This window comes from Channa argus, chromosome 6 (assembly GCF_033026475.1).
Source record: "Channa argus isolate prfri chromosome 6, Channa argus male v1.0, whole genome shotgun sequence".
Classification (NCBI taxonomy): Eukaryota; Metazoa; Chordata; class Actinopteri; order Anabantiformes; family Channidae; genus Channa; species Channa argus.
In genome coordinates, this window is record NC_090202.1 from 23,729,343 (window position 1) to 23,746,289 (window position 16,947).

Genomic DNA, 16,947 nt, shown 5'->3' on the forward strand with positions numbered 1-16,947 from the left:
CTTTCCTCCCTGTTGCCCAGAGAGACTGCAGACTCCTCTTCATCGCGGCTCGAGCTGGATGCGTACCTCCTCCTCCTTCTTCATCATCTTCTCTTTCCGTTGTCGTGCTCTTCTCCACCTGAGTCTACACGCTAAGGAGCTGTCATTACACAGCGAGGGTGAGTGCGGCTGTCTACTGTCTCTTTCCGTCTCAGTCTCAATGTCACATCAGCAGCAGAGATCAATGGATTTATTGGCACCGCTGCATCTGCCGGAGAGACTGCGGATCCTCATGTTAGTGAAGGTGTTTGTAATCGCGCTAATTTCCACTCGTTTGTTTATTGGTTCCAACAGTGTAAATTCTAATATAGCTGCTGCTTAGCTGCAAAAAAGGCATCCTCATAGGTGGGCTCACCTCAGTGTGAGTGTGTGTGTGTGTATTTGGGGGGGTAAGACTGAATTATCGTTCATGCCCCATGTTTGTTTATCTTTTCCTGTGTGGGATTTTCCTGTGTAGATGCACTTTATATTTAGAAAGCGGTAAATGAGGAACAAGAGCTGAATGAATGCACATTTACAACAGGGAAGTTAACAGATTCCTGCTGGTGTCGAGCGACACCGTGATCCAAAGGCCTTTTTCTTCTTTCTTGGTGTGACACTGAGGTGCTGAGGACCATGTGAGCAGCAGTCATACCAACAGGAACCCCCGGTTATAGACCGGTGGGTCTACAAGATTCCAAATGCACAGATATGTTCACATGTGTACGTTGAATTTACATTCATCAGCAGACACCTTTGCTACTGTTTTAGTTTCCCAACAACAGATGATTGTCTGTGAGGTTTGGTTGGCTACACAAAGGAGTCAGGGCCACTGAAGCATTAAAATGGGAGGGAGTCTGGTGCCTCCATTTTCATACATCCTCAATATTTCATGAGGCTTCCAGTTTAAGCATAAAGTGAAGGTCGGTGAAAGTCTTGATCTGTGCTCTACTTGTACGATACTGAGTGACTGCCACAAGCTTATCTTTCCATGAGGACAAACACACGGGAACACACGCTCGTGCATGCCCCCACGCAAAGATGCACAGATTTCACAAGGCCCTGATGAAGGTGTTGTCACCATGTTGCATATCAGGAGCAGGTGGCTGGGTGAGCCGCTGAACACTTGGGGGGGTGGGGGAACATGCTCAGGGAAGCATGTTGTTGGGGGGAACATAAATTTCCTCCTTGTGCTACAATGGTGCTGCCACAGGAACATTATCAGCTGTTGCAGCCGCAGGAAAAACCACGAGGGGGAATGTAAATTAAAACGAGACAAAGCCATCACGTGTGTGTTAGAGGAAGTCAGGAATACGAGCTCAGTCACTCAGGTACTTGCACTGCACATTGTTTCAGTCACTGAGACGCTCTCTGGCCTGTGACGTCAGGAGATCTGTGAAGAGAAAGAGGTAGAAATAAATTACAAAGTTTAATTATCTCTGTTTCGTCCAGCATGCAGAGACAAAGTAGAAAGTACAAAATGCACAGGGCCAGAAAGCCACAATAAGAATCTTCCATTTCTCAAAGTAGTAGATTACTGAAGAGAAGAGTGTAAATAAATGATTACATGCTACTGTTAGTTTAGATTCACAAATGAACACACCCAGGTTCACTTGTATTTTAAATAAATAACTTGATCTTATAAAGTTAGTATTTCAAGATAAGTGGTTCATGTAAATAACAAATCGTATTTTTTGTCTCATGAGCCATATCATCAAGTCATTGTCTGTGCGCTGTAGTCTGAGATGCGCTGAACTGGAATTGAAAATCAGTTGAAGGAAAGGAGAAGCAGTCCTGGCTGCAGCTGAAACAATCATGTTACCAGACTGCAACTTCATTCCTGAAACAAGATTTCATTTATACAATTTGTCATCTCTTGTCATGCTTGTCGGTGAACATTTTCGATAAAGTTTTCCAGTGGACATTTGTGGCCGAGCAGTTTTACAGTAAGCATGTATACTGTTAGGGACCTGACAGGGAGGCAGGCGTAGAGGGGATCTGATTCACCGGCCTCTGTTCTGCAGTGCAGCTGCTGAGGCAGCATTTAGTGCAGCAGATACCGCAAACGCACACGTCTGCCTTTGGAGCCAGTTGTTTATTTTCAATAAACTCAAAGTATTGTTGCTGGAAACATGCTGCAAACTATTATCAGACAACAGCACAGTTTTGTTTTCACGAGGCGGAAATGAGATGCTGTTTCCTGCTGTGTAAGTGCATTCATCAGGAGCGGAGCTCTCTCAACCAGGTTTTTGGTTTGCTCTTGTCAGTCCTCTTGAGATGTCTTCTAGCAAAAAAGTGCCACTACCTGATGTAATTTGCTTATGTTTACATAATTTAAAGAAGCAAATATGAAAGCACAAATATCATCAGAATCCTTTTAATAGCAATGAATACTTAAAAGACGCCTTCACTGATTTTGAACTTGCCTCTCTTGGTTCTAGTTTGGGTCGTACATGCTCCTCCGGATGACATCATCTGAAATCCTAGTAATGAAAAACTCCGGATGATGTCATCTGGAAGTCTGAAGGAAGTTTAAAAGCATTAATGAACATTTAGACCCTAAACTAAAGCCATAGAGAGCAAGTGGAAAATTGGTGAAGTTGCCCTTTAAGTGGGAAAATGATCAGATAAAGAAGTGACAACAGGCGTTTTTGTTGAATTGGAGGTCATTGCATGGATCCCAAAGCTAAACTAAACAATCAGAGCTAAATAATGGCAAAGATGTGGCAAGGTGGGAAGTTTATGTGGAGAAAAAGTTGGACTACAGAGTCTCTGAGTCCATTCAAAGATCGCAGATATCCTTTATTCATTTGCTTTTGGCTGAAAAGATGAACCGCTGGTTTCTTCCAATTTGCATCATGAGTCTAATCAGAAATCCTCTGTGCCAAATACCAGACCAAGTGAACACACCTACTGGGTGTTAATAATTGTGTAGTTATTGTAGAAATTAGTTTATTTTGGTTTGTCAAACAGCAAAGAGCGGCCTCGAAAGTCATTTTGAGAGTCTTAAGCTCTTTGAAAGTCTCCAGAAGTTCCCCTGATGATCTCAGCAGGGCAAGTCATTCTCACATGGTACCAGCACATTTTTTCCTGCCCTGTGGGCCCACATCCGTATAATTTTATCTCTGACAAGTTCCTCGTGACTTGTAGTGTGCAGATATCACTTGATTTGGAGCTAATAGTGTTTTCTGTTTGCAGAGGCTCATGTCACAATAAACTACCATTTAAATGATTATATACAGTAATTGGCCACAACAATAAATCTACCAATGTTGCGGTGGATGGGTCAAGCTTGGGAAAATGTATTGGATGGGTGAAAATGGAGAACAAGGGAAAATGGGCTATTGCAGGCAGCAAGGGTGCAGATACATAGTACAGAGAACTCCATGTCATATATGTTATTATATGTGAACCATAAAAAAGCCATTTTTATATGTAGAAGCAAACAAACGTATTAGCCACCTTCTTCCCTGCTGCCGGAGAGCATGCTGCCATTATGCTACAAAAAAAAAAAATCATGTTTTTATAACAAAGTTGCTTGTGTCTTGAGGGTATCCACAGTTCTCAGGAGAGTCTGAGGAACAAAAGCTCATGGTTGAGCAGAAGCTTAAAACCTCACATGACCTGCTACCACAAGGTGCATTGCAACACCTTCAATGTCACATTTGTTCTCTGTTAGGGACGCAGGTAGAGACAGTAGTGTCCTCATACTTAGAACAATATCACCTACTACTTGTTGCAGAGCTAAAGCAAAATGGATTTTGTCGGCTATAAAACCAACTCCAATATTTTTTAAAGACAATGAATTAAAAATCCTGTGCTCACGGATTTATTAGCTAATAGCTTCTAAAACTGAATTGCAGATGTAAGAACACCGGTTAAAAAAAATGTTCATGTTAAGTGGAACGTGTTTTGCACATTGATTTGGCTGTTTTAACGGCAGATGCCCTTCCTGTCACAACCCTCCCATTTTACTCGGGCTTGGGACTGGGACCAGGGTGGCCCTTGGTGACTGGGTGGGGCCACACCTGGTGGGGTGAGATTCGAACCTATGGCCTTCTGCGGGCAAGTGTAAAATATATTTTAGATTAATAGGATTTCGCTGATTGAGAATTACTTGGTGATGTAAAAAATGTTTTGTTTTGTTTTAGAGGATGGTTCTAGAGTTTTCACAGGGTTGCTGCTTGGCCCTTATAGCCCCCCAACAATAATTCATTCAGGGCTCTTTAACATTAAATTGAATCCTTTAAGGTTTCGTGTTTACAAAACCCTGATATATTGTCTATTTCACAGTGTTACACTATAACTTTTTTAATGTCATTTGGTTCCTTTTATCTTGTGTCTTTAACAGGATAAAGACAGAACGATCCATCTTCAAAAGTAGGCATGAAATTGCTGACATATTCGAAAGAAATGTGAAAAGCAGTTCATTGCTCCAGCTGCGCCACAAAGACTTTTTCATGGGAACACAGATCTTTTTTTTAATTGATGCCATGGATGATTCTTAAAGTGCTCTTGAGGGTGCCATAAACTCAGAGCCGTTTCCGAAATGTGTGATCGAGGAGAGACCTTTGGTGAGGGGGAGTTGAGTAATAACAACCGACGGGGTGGAGTTCTGGCTGGTGGTGATGCCAATGCCAATGATATCCAGACAGAGGGTGGTGACAGGACAGGTGATACTGGCACTGTGTCTGGGCTGGTGACTGAAACAGCAGAGCAGGACAAAGTTGTGATCTGGGGTACGGATTCCCAGTGCGATGACCCCGAGCTGGCTGAGTTTGAGATGCTGGAGTGTCAGGAGCTGGAGGCGTACCTGGTTGGGGAGGGTGATGACTTTGTTGGACTTGCGGACTGTAAGGAGCTTCAAGAAAAGGCTTCATCACGCAGCACAGGCACAGCAGAGCAGCCAATAAATAAGAGCAGAGAAGAGAGAAAATCCATTCTGCACAGTGCCACCAAGCAGGAATCCAATTCCTCTCATGTCTCAGAGAGCAGAGATGTGTCCAGGCCTGAGTTGACCTCTGAATCTCATGTTTTTCTCTCTTGCCTGTCCAACCCTTCAAGTTCGGCCACTGCTATGGACACTGTTAGCAGAACCCAGACAACAGACTCTTGGCACATGGCTTCCGGCAAATACTCAACCATCTCAGAAGACCCAACTCTGGGTTCCCAGACATGCAGTACTGTCTCTGGGAGACAGAAGGTGTCTCAACGTGGTGATCATTCTTCCCTGTCCTCTAAAAAAAGCACAATACTCCAGAAAGATGTGGACATGAACTTGAATTCAGCTGTTTGTTCAGAGGATCTCGTATCACAGGCACAAGTGAGCAATGAAGTTGTTTCATGTGAGGACATCAAAGATTGGCCCAGAAAGAACAATAACCAGAGAAATAAAGCAGGGAATACCATTGTAGAGAGTGATCGAGGAAGTACCGAGCACAAGGCTTTGCCCATTGAAAAAAAATCTCTTGAAGAAAGCAGCACTAAGATAGATAAAAGCACACAAGCCGATGAGGCCCATGACAAGAATTGCAGGCAACCTAATATAGTTACAAAAGGAAATCAGTCATCAATCGAATCGCAAGCCATGAATAAACAAGGATCATTTGACAACCAGTTGAAAAAACAAAACTCTTTTGACAAGACAATTAAAAAGCAGCCTTCATGTGGAAATACTTTAAAGAAGCAGCTTTCCTTTGATAACAGCTTGAAAAAGCAGGGCTCCTTTGAGAACACCTTCCCCTCCAGCTCTTCAAGTCTGGAGGGGAGGAAGCCGTGGGGAAGCCCTAGTCGATCTGCAACTCCTACTTCCCCTAAAACTACCTCCTGTTCGCCCAAGAGACGACCGCCTGGTTCTCCAGCCAAGGTGCAGGGCATCAGGGCACTGAGCCTGGAGCGCAGCAACTCTCCGCAGAGACGTTTAAGTCCAACGGTCAAGCCACCGGGTAAGACGACGTTGATTAGTGGCATCCCCAAACCTGTCGTGCCTCAGCAGAAAGAGCCTGAACCTAGGAGGTCTTCTCCTCCCCAAAAGCCCAAAAACATTCGACCGAAAATCATCACCTATGTTCGGAAGAATCCTCAAGCAAAACCTCAGTTTACTGATATCCAACATGAAGCCTCTGCACAACCAGTGCGGTTATCCTCATACCCCAGCCCACCAGCTCATAAAGATCCAAAGGCTGGTCCTCAACCTAAATCCACAGCAGTTTTATGTTCCACCAACCTCCTGTTTGACAAATATCGACAAGAGATGCAGAAGGGGGGGCACTGTGCTCCAGGCACAGCCGTGACAGGGGTGAAACCCTTAAACAGCACCATGCCTCAAAGGCTGAGTGGGAAGTCAGACAGCTTTCATGAGGAGATGCCTGAAAAATATCTCCAAGAGGTGAGAAACTTTTCATTTGATATATTTAAATGAAATAACTGGATGTCATTAGAGACGAAGCAACAAATGCAGCAACTTGGCAAACGTTGTAACTGCTTAGTGCAAGTGGGAAAAGTGAGTTTCATCTATGCTGCACTTCCTATGTTTCAAATATATCAAAATGATATACTGATGCCTACAGTGCACCTGTCTTTCACCAAATTTGAAAACCGGGATCAATTACAGTATGTTTAACACAAACAAGTGTCAGAATAAAGGAGATTGTATGAAACAGTTTTGACCTCCTGACTGTGAAGACGCAACATCTGTGTATCGTCTGTTAGCAGCTAAGCTAACAGTAATGCTAATAAAATGTGAGCACGGCGTATCTCACTCAAGGACACACCTGGTGCGTGGGGTGGGATTTGAACCAGGAGACATCTGTATCCCAGGCTGATGCTCTACCCATTGAACCACCAGAGTGTGTGCTGAGTGTATCATTGCATTTTTACTGCATGCAGTTAGTGAATCCATTCATTCCTCAACAGCAAATTTCCCAGGAAGGTGCCAGTGTGTACCGCTCACCAAGAGCCCTGAGGCCTCAGCTGGGGTTAGGGGCAGTCACAAGGCAGCCAGCCGCCAAGCCAAGACTTCTGCAGACCGTTCAGAAGTCAGCCTCAGCCCTGAGCCAGTCCACCCAAAGCTGCCAGGATGCTGCAGGTGAGATGAGAACGATGACTCCAAAGTGAACAATTTTAATCTAAGTGAAATTGTACATGTAGCGTTAGAACACATCACAGAGGGTTTTGTTTTATTTTTTATGGGTTTGAATTTGTCATGCTACACACCTACTGTTTGTTGTAAAACAAAGAATGAATTTAAAATATATAGACCATTGTGGGAAAGGGTTTCGAAGTGTCCTGTTTGTCCTTGCACACTTTACGATTCTCTGCACATCCCACCCTGTTGTTGCTGAATGATGATTTTTTTTTCCTTTCATGTCTATGGATGATGTTTGGCTTTTAACACCTGAGCTCTTTGAAGTGCAAATTATTTGAGTGCACAATATCCCACACACTCTAAAATACTTGCCTCTGGTCATTTCTACCGACTCAAACTAAAAGCCATCGTGTCCATATACACATATTCTTCCCTCTTATTTATGATGGGGAAACTTAAGAAATATATTTTGTAGCTCCAGTTCTGATTTAAAGAAGAACAAAACCAATTTTCAACTTGTAGAAAGTGAGTGGAAGCATGTGCCTTTCTCATTATATCTTGGAGATTTACCCTTTGCCACTGTAATATTGCATTTTTTTCCCCATATAATACATTCAGGGGAGCAAAGGAGGGCAGGTCCAGAACTCAACCCCAAGATTCTCCTGCTCAAACCAGGCCAGTCTCTTCTCCGTCCCCCAGGCTTCTCCGCCCTTCCGGCTCCTCGTCTGGCTGCTTTCGGCTTCGTCCGGAGCTCCAGTGTCTCGTCTGTGTCAAGCAACCAGTCGAATGACAGCATTCACAGTGATCCCTGTCGAGCTTCTCAGTGTGAGTCACGCTCTCTCCACACATTTCATATGAACTAGGGTTTCACTGTTTTTACGTGATCGGTAGATCAAAGAGACGGAGAAGTCTCATATATAAGAGTGACAGCGTTCTGACTGAGTAAAGGAATATTCCACATCTACATCCTCTTCTCAGTTAACCTCCAGTCAAGGCTGCCCCTGCTAGACTGAGTTACTATAGTAACAGCCACCCGCTTCTTTAAATTTTTTGTTCGAATATCACAAATAGGTGGTGAAAGCCACTGTGCCACGGAGTCTCTGATGAAGAAATCATTTCTGCTGTCTCTCCTCAATGCACCGCAGCATTTTTATCCATATCAGTCCCTGGTGCTCAGTTAGACGCCACCTCTCATTAGCTTCCTTCAGTCTTCATTTAGAGAACTTGAATGCCAGTGAAATTTATTCGACAAGCTGATTATCTCTGTGTGTGTAATCATAGAAATGTACCATAAGATGCTAAGACGTTGTAACATTTTTCGTTTCCATCACAGTGAAAGCATTTGCTGAATACAGAATGCACTGGATGTGTAGTGTGTAGCATGGAGTTACTGCAGATTCATTTGTTTATGGTGCTGACTCAAACCAACCACTTTCTGAATTGTGCTTAGACACACTGTAAAATAAATCCTGGTACTCAGTCACACAGGTTACACCACATTTGCTGAATCAGTTTTCTTCAAAATCACCCGTCCGTCCTTTATCTGTAACCACTTTATCTGTAACCAGATGGAGCCTATCACAGCTGTCAAAGGATGAGCGGTGGGGTACACCCTGAGGACAACCATTCAGACCTACAGGACATCTTGAGTCACCAATTAATTACAAATGGCCAGGGTCTTAGACCAGTGACCTTCTAGCTGTGAGGTGGCAGCACCAACCACTCCACCATCATGCTGCGCACTTCACGATCAGATAGAGTTTATTCAAACAGCCCTAGAATCAGCTAAAGGTTTTACACATGTCAAGGTTTAGACAGGCACGTGTATTTCTGTAACATCTGTATCGGCTGTGCTCATTGGCAGATATGATGACGGGTTAACGCTCTCCTCTGTTCTTCTGCCATCCCGTTAGTTCCAGTGTTACACAGCCGCCTACCGCTGCTCACCACTTACACCTGCTGGGTTCAATGGGTTCCTCAAGCTGCCGCTGCAGGCACGTTCCTCCATCTGGAAAACGTGCAGCGTGCACCTCCCAGGTTCAGCCACACTAGCTGCTTCACGTGCCTGTGGGAGTCTTTTGCTCCCTATTTATAATCTTAGAGGAAACAAAGGTGGAGCCTTGCCGCAGATGTCCATGTCAGAAACTGAGTCAAGGTGTGACAGGATAATCTGGGAAGCCATTTTTAATTCAGACACCTCTGACTAGAGGATCCTCGGAATCTCCTCTGCAATCAGGTCTGTCTTTTCACATGAGCATCCCTCTTGAAAGGCTCTCATGTACTTCAATTAGTCTTTTTTTTTTTTTCTGCTTCTACAACAAGCAGCTCGAGTTGATATTTACTGGCACTGTCGTCTTTGTTTTTCCGTTACTTTGGGGCATTGTTGTTTTAAATTTGTGCACATTTACTGTGAACCTGTCAGCAGAAAGTGCAATCCAACATCTGCTGTGGTGAATAGATGAGTGTGTGCCAGTGAGGAAAATGCTTCTATATGCTCAGACAACATATACATGGCTGGCAGCTTCCACGGCAGTATTTCCATTCAGGCTTTTGGCTCAGACTGCTCTCTTAGCGTGTCACCGTATGCCAGCAAATCATTGTAACTGGGACTGAGTACATCCTCTCAGTAGCAGAGGTTGCTATAATGAACATGTGGCTGCTGGTGACAGAGTGAACAAAACAGAACACAATTTCCTCCGTCCACTTGGAGCAGTGCGAGCCAGCTATGAGCACATGGTACGCTCATGAAGTGTCTGGTGTCCAGTTTGGATGGAGAAATACATCATTTGGATGGAGAATAATTTTAAATTTCCAGAGACCCTATCAGTTGTACTCATTGGCGATTTGATGATCACCTTTTGTTCTCTGTTTTCCATCACAGTGAAGTGAATATCTTTGGATTTTAGATTTATAATCAGACACAACAAGTTGGGCCAACTAACATGACAATTCCTACAGTTTTAAATACCTGAGTTGTAGTGACTTCAACAGCAGTCCAATTTACTAGTTAGAGCCATGTAAACTCGCCTTAAAAAGATAAAGTAAAGGTTACATGTGTGATACAGGACTTTCCCGGTTCAGATTCGGAAAGCAGACACCCTCTCTACTTTTAAGTCTAGGCTTAAAGGCTTTGATAAAGCTTATAGTTAGTTATCGTCAAGCTGGAGGACCCTCCCCTGATGCACTAAGCTCCTTTCCTCCGCTGGTCCCTCTCTCCTCTTCTCTCACCCCACATTTATTTGTCACCACTGTATGACGTTAACTCTGTGTGTTTTCTCCCGTAGTTGTCTTTCTCCCTCTCTGTCTCCATCTCTCTGCCCCCTCTCTGCAGGTGTCCTCAGTTTTGGAGCTGTGTGTTTTCCAGTGTGCAGCTACTGGTCCTACCAACCTGCCCGATGTTTCGTTGTTGTGTTTGTTGCTCTGTCATTTCCTCTCTCCACTTTCCACTCACCCCAACCGGTCAAGGCAGATGGCTTCTCACCCTGAGCCTGGTTCTGCTGGAGGTTTCCTCCGTTAAAGGGAGTTTTTCCTCTCCACTGTTGCACAGGGCTTGTTCAAGGGGGATTTGTTGGGTTTCCTCTATACATCTTTATAGACTTGACATTATTCTGTAAAGTCCCCTGAGATGGCTTTGTTGTGAATTGGCGCGCTATGTAAATAAAGTTGAATAGTTGAATAGAGAGGAGTTATTGGAAAGTGAAGGATATAAAAATCATATATCTAGACAGACATATTGTATAACTGCAAAACAAAATGCTTGTATTTAATATTCCTAACATGTCTGTCTCGCTTCTTGCGAATGAGTCCAACTTGTGTCTTGTTGGCGTAAAACTGATCAGGGGATGCTTACAGCAGGGGATGGATTCGTACTGTACATGCAGGCTGGAAACAAGCATTTAGCCATGTATGTCCCCCTCCAGTCATTTCCTTCAGCACTGTCTGCTTCTTGGCTAAGCCTTTGTTTCAGTATGATGCTGTTGGGGAGGGAAAAGCATCTGCTGACTCTCCCAGGTGAATACAGGCTCTGTGAGGAGAGTTACTGTGATTCCCACGGGAGGTTTCACACAGGCCCCCTGCGTTTAGACATTAAATTTAATGTTTTTTTTCTCATTTAAACGTGTTGGTGCTATTTACAGTCACGTTATTAGTACCTATTCCATCTCAGGTTACAAGGGCACAAACCCGTCCTTAACTCTTTCAGTTACCGTGTTCCAGCACTGATGATGATTATTGCATGCAATAATTAGCGGTTTGTGGTTTGCAGTTCCTCACTTAATCTGACAAATTAAATCTAAAGGCTGAAAGAAATGAGAGTTTGACCTGATGAAATTTTGTAAAGCAAAGCAACAATGGACTAACACATCAGCAGGGATCGTCCTCCTCATTAGGAGGGGACGCCTGTCTTGGTGTCGTTTTTCTGTTTGACTACTCCATGCTACAGTCTCAGTTTCTCTGAGAAGCAAAGGCTTTCATATCCATAGAAACCTAGAGGGGTAATAACAGCTGGTATGAATAATTAAGATGCTTATAGCATTCTGCTTTCTCTGCTAGTGAATTTCTGCAATTTAGAAAAACTATTCCCCAAGGAAATATAGTAAACCAGTGATACTTGATCCTAAAAATGCAAAAGAAATACAAAACCACCTATAAAGGATCTTGGGATGTTTTATCGGCTGGTGAGAGGTGAAGTACAGCTCTTTTAATGGTTTTAAGCCTTCTTGTGTCAAATCTAACCAAATATTCCAAAAACCTATAACCTTATAAAGTAACATTCATGGCAGAGCTGCTGTATTGGATTGCATTAGATTGTACAGATGCTGTGGACAGTGAATGGATGTCAGGCTGAGGGGGTGAGAGATTTGCCGTGTTCATACACTTTCCTAATCTTAACACAACCACTGACTGTGTTCTTTCTGTTCTCTGACTTCTCCTTCTTCCTCTTCAGATCCCGATGACGGCCCTCAACACAAAGCTACCGCACACTCCAGTGAAGCCTCCCACCCTCAGAGTCGGCTTCACGCTCCCAGTGCTCCCAGCCTGCAGCGCCGCACTCTGCCGCCGCAGCGCTGCTCCCCACTTGGTATGTCTCTGTAGCCCAGATCCAGTCTAAACAAGTGTTCGCCATCACGTTACTGTATTTAGGTTGAGAGCTACCAGTAACAACACACTGTACTAGTGCTGTAGCTGTTTCCACATCAGTCCAAGGTCAATCTGTCTGCTGTTCACATGACATGAGCGAAAGACGTACATGAAGATTGTTGTCAAAAGTACAGCCACAGTGGCAGCGTTGTTTTTCTCAGCTGACGTGACTGATTGTTGCCAGTATGGCAGTTTAAAGATGCTGTTGTACTGTGTGTAACTGGATCAACTTTATGTGTGAAATTTCATTGGACAAACTGCTCCAAAAATAGACTGACTGTGTCAGTGATGACCAGCAAGAAATAGGTCAGTTTTTGTTATTAGTGTCTGACCTGCTCAGTGCAATTATGGCAATTTACATATAAGAGGCCCTGGATGGTGTGAATTATTATTTGTATCTCAGGAAAAACACAATTACAAGGTAAAATTTACACAAACTTGACACTTTTACTTTTTATGAAACCAAACCTTTGAGTCCTTCTGCAATATATCTCAAGTGTTGCTTTGCATTACATCATAGCAGTGATGCAGTATCATACAGTGTGTTAGGCTGTGATGATGTAGGCATCCTCATTGTTGGTTGGTGCCGCTTGTAGTCTGTGTTGGCATGTTTGCAGTGAATGTGGGGGATCAGCACCATCCAGTGTTCAGCGTATTTCTGTAAAACTGTGTAGAAGTGGAGCAGCAGCTCCAGCTAGTGGTAACAGTATCACAGTGTACCTCATTTCCCCTTTTTTGACTTGCTGTTTACAGCAGATCGTCACTTGGTTGAAAACTTTTTCCCTCTGGAAATGTTTCATTGCAATAGTTTTAAATGTCACAAGATTATTTTCCCCAGAAAGTAAATGAAAAACACAACAACATTTTATTTAATAATATGTTTTCCTCTTTGTGCACCTTGTCATGTGATGCTCCTTAACACTCAGTGCTTGCACAAAGTAACATTTACCGAATTGTATTAAACAGTTTATGGACAGAAAGTATTAAGATATGTAATAGTTACAGGAAAGTAATATACTGTAATTATTGAAAAAGAAAGTTATTTTATATATCACCATGTTTATTATTACCACTGCAATAATGTATAAGCATCATTTTGCATCTGTAGCAGGTCACAGTGAAGCTAATTTCTCTGCCTTAGATATATTAACCTTATAACCTTATGTGCAAAATATCCTTCTGCAAAGCCATCTGAAAAATAAATGTAAACTAATGGGTAAAAAAACAACAACATTGTTCCCTCAAAGGCAGTGGAATTGTATACATATGTCATAACATGGTAATATTATACAATAATGAATGCACCAGTGCTCTGGACGTCCTTACCTGTGTATGAATTTGTATGTCTCCAATGTCAGTTGTGTGCATTATAAAAAAAAGTTATTTTTTATTTGAGGCATTTGTCTACAATGCACAGCCTCCAGGAGGGAGACGCAGAAGGACACAGAGACTGTGATGCCACCAAAGTCCTCCCCTAAAAGATTTGCAGTGGTTTCACCCAAGCCTCAGTCCCCTGGTAAGTTGTACATACGTGTCTGATACTGTACACACGTATGTTATTGGTCTTGTGTGTTTGGTTTGTTCTAGAAGAAGAATAACAATTTGACAGTGCAGCCATCAGCTTGTATCTTCAAAATTTACAGTTCCTCTCTCTCTCTCTGCCTGCCTCTCTCTTTCTCTCCGTCTCCACGCTTTATTGCCAGACCCATGGCAGCCTGCTGTTGTCAAGGCAACAGGCTACAATAGCTGAATTGCTAGGACGGTTCCTTTCGGTAGCAGTCCTGCTGGGTCACGTTACCACACCACAAGTCAGCGTTTTGTCCTTTTCTCAGAACCCAGACAGACAGAATAAGCTGGACAGAGATTCGGTCCAGGAGCTTAGGGTTTAAATTGTGCATTCAGATACAGTCACAGGCTACTTCATTAGATCCACCCGTGTAGTACAATCCAGTACAGCAGCTCTGCCAACGTTAGCATTTCTCAGTTTTTAAGTAGAAACTATCAGAAAGGTGATAATTCTACTATGTGTTTATTATTGAAATCATAGTTGGTGGTGGAGCCGTACTGGAGTGCATTATATTAAGATACAGTTTAAATAGGGTGGTCAACACTGGAAATGACATAAACACTTTATGATTAAGTGAAAGTCTTTCAGTACATGTTGTTAATCCATCTGCTCACTACAGTTCACGGAAAGGCAGCAGGAGTCCATGGTGCTGTTCGAGTTGACAGGGCCCAGGAACTGGACCGTGCTCTGATCCAGCAACTGCGGGATCGCTGTGAGCGGCAGGACCTGCAGCTGCAAAGCCTCCAGGCCCAGTTAAAGAAGGCCTTCTTGTGCATGGATGTTTTCAGCATCACTACCCAGCACTTCTGTCACAAGGTGGGCTACACCAGGGCTCAGCGATAAGCAGACTTGATACAGCTGCCACTTTTTAGAGTCTAAATCATAAAGCAGAGCCTCCTTTTAAAGATTGTTTGATGTCTTTGACTTACAAGATTTTGGAGGATTACATTTCTAAGCTCAGCACCACAAGTGAATCACAGAAGTATTTTCTGCTTTTGATTTCTGATGAAGTAGCCGATTGATGTCACAAATTTGATTATTCCTTGCATTAAAAATTTGGATGTTCACCAGGGAAGAATTTTTGAAAACAACCCTTTCCTGCAACTATGTTATTGTTTAGAAAGATCATAACTTGATAAAGTGAATGTAACATTCGTCATGATGGATGTATCATCCATATCAAGCAGGTTGTTTTTGTTGTTGTTGTGCTGAAATGAACAAAGAGAGTAGATCACTAAAGAGGAGAAATGCTACCAAAAAAAACAAAATGTATTTTATTTAGGAGGCAAAGCAGTCGTTGACCAAGCTCAGGGTTGTTGGCTTGATTCCCGGCTCCTCCTGTCACATGTTGAAATGCAATTGAGAAAGAAACTGAACCCCAACTTAGTTGCTGCCAGTGCAGGCCAGCTGCACAGCAGGTTCACCATCGGTGTGTAAGAGTGTGTGTTACTGTGAGTGCGTATGGGTGAATGAGAAGCAGTGTACCAGTAATGACTGCGGGGCCATTTGCCATAATACGGTGCTTTGGATACAAAGTATTTATAGTTTTAGATAAAAGGATTAAACATGCAAAGCCAGCTGTAAATATCATGCCCACAAAATCTAATGGAAGAAGGATAAATCTTGTATGTTGATTGATCTCACTGTCTATTTTTAGACAATAAAAGCAGTCACGCTGCATCGGACTCACTTTCTTCACAAAGTAGGTCTCTTTGCTTTAAACGTGACGTGTTTTGCTGGTAAAACCTGCAGTTTGTGGGTTGGGAAATACTATGGATTTCCAAAGGGTTTCCACTAGGATTGTTTTGTGTATTTGGATTTGCACACCGTGTGTATATTCGTTAATTTCATGTTGGGTTTCGACTACAATTTATGGATGGTTGCAACCTAAACACCTTTATTTCAAGCATTAGACAGATCAGACACACTCTATGACTTGAATGACTGAATCTTCATCGTGCTTAACCTGGATTATGCACACATGGATTTCTGGTCTCCACTTGCATTTCATCTCCTTCCCAATCCAAATGTTGCTCTGCTGTTGGATGTGATTGATGCAATTAGAGCTGCCTGCTTGGGCCTGGCCGTCCATTTAATGAGACTGACTGTCAAACATCTACACAGGTGGAAAATCCTGAAATATACAGAATGTATCTAACATATATCTGCAAAATATACGACTCCCTTTTAAAATTTGGTGACAACATTCGACCAAGTGACCGTCTACATTTAATTTTAATGTTGTGTTCAGTCAATGTTCTGATATTGATGAAGATGCTGGTTTTTCTGCCATGATATGTTGCTGCTAGGCTCAGGCTAACTTTCTCCTGTATTCCAGCACATCTGCTCTGTGTCTGTGCACATGTGCCTGATATGGAAACTGTGGACACTGTGTTTAGGGCATATTTTCATTTAAGGAACAGAGAAACTTTATTTCAATGCTTCAGTCAGTTGTCTAGAATAAATAATTTTTCATTGAGCATAAGTCTGCTCCGTATCCACTGAAATGCCTGCATGTAGCCATATTCCATGTGTAACAGCAGTTAATTGGCCACTTATTGATTGTTCCCTCCCCCATCTTCTCATGAAAAAGACCGCACATGTGTGTTTGTGTGTGTGTGTATTACTCCCTGCCATGGGAGTGATGTGATACGGGGCGTGTTGGTGGGGGTTTAAAGGGGAGGGCAGGCTGCGCTGGGCTGGGGCTGCCAGTCTTTGTTCCAGCATTGAGAAACGCCGGTCGCAAAACCAGGAAACGAGGTGAGGTCTTCTCCTCTCTCCTCCCCTTTCCTTTCTTCGCTCGCTTCCCTCCCCCACCGTCTCTCTTTCTGTATCTTTCTGGCACTCGCATCTGTCACTGCTGCCTCCTCAGCCTGCTCAGGGATGCTGCTGTCTGCTAGCCTAGTATGGGCCATTGCTGCTGTAGGCTCCATTTCCTCCCTCTGCGCTGTCTGGACCAAACGGTAAAGGCAGTATCTTCTGCAGGGGGTCGGCTTGTTTCAGCACAGATGATTCCTTTATGTGTGTCTGGTTGTGCGCATGTGTATGTTGGATGGCGGCTGGGGGGTGTCTAAGTGTGTCTGTCTATATGAGCATAATGTTCACTTGCTGGTGGAAAGTGAAATGCTGTGCAATA

General features: G+C 43.2%; 1 protein-coding gene across 10 annotated transcripts in view; it reads left to right on the top strand.

Moving 5' to 3' along the window:
- mtus2b (microtubule associated tumor suppressor candidate 2b) overlaps positions 1–16,947 on the top strand; it is a 27,653-nt gene continuing 10,706 nt past the window's right edge. For 3 of the 10 annotated variants that reach the window (XM_067507892.1, XM_067507895.1, XM_067507896.1), the window contains exons 1-7: positions 1–158; positions 4,370–6,406; positions 6,934–7,105; positions 7,724–7,930; positions 12,051–12,185; positions 13,641–13,760; positions 14,431–14,627. In XM_067507892.1, coding sequence (XP_067363993.1) covers positions 4,568–6,406; positions 6,934–7,105; positions 7,724–7,930; positions 12,051–12,185; positions 13,641–13,760; positions 14,431–14,627 — 2,670 coding nt within the window. In that variant the 5' untranslated portion in view covers positions 1–158; positions 4,370–4,567. Of the gene's footprint in view, positions 284–4,369; positions 6,407–6,933; positions 7,106–7,723; positions 7,931–12,050; positions 12,186–13,640; positions 13,761–13,947; positions 14,053–14,430; positions 14,628–16,585; positions 16,775–16,947 lie in introns of those variants that run through there. The other 7 variants (XR_010914679.1, XR_010914680.1, XM_067507897.1 and 4 more) reach the window with 7 other exon arrangements.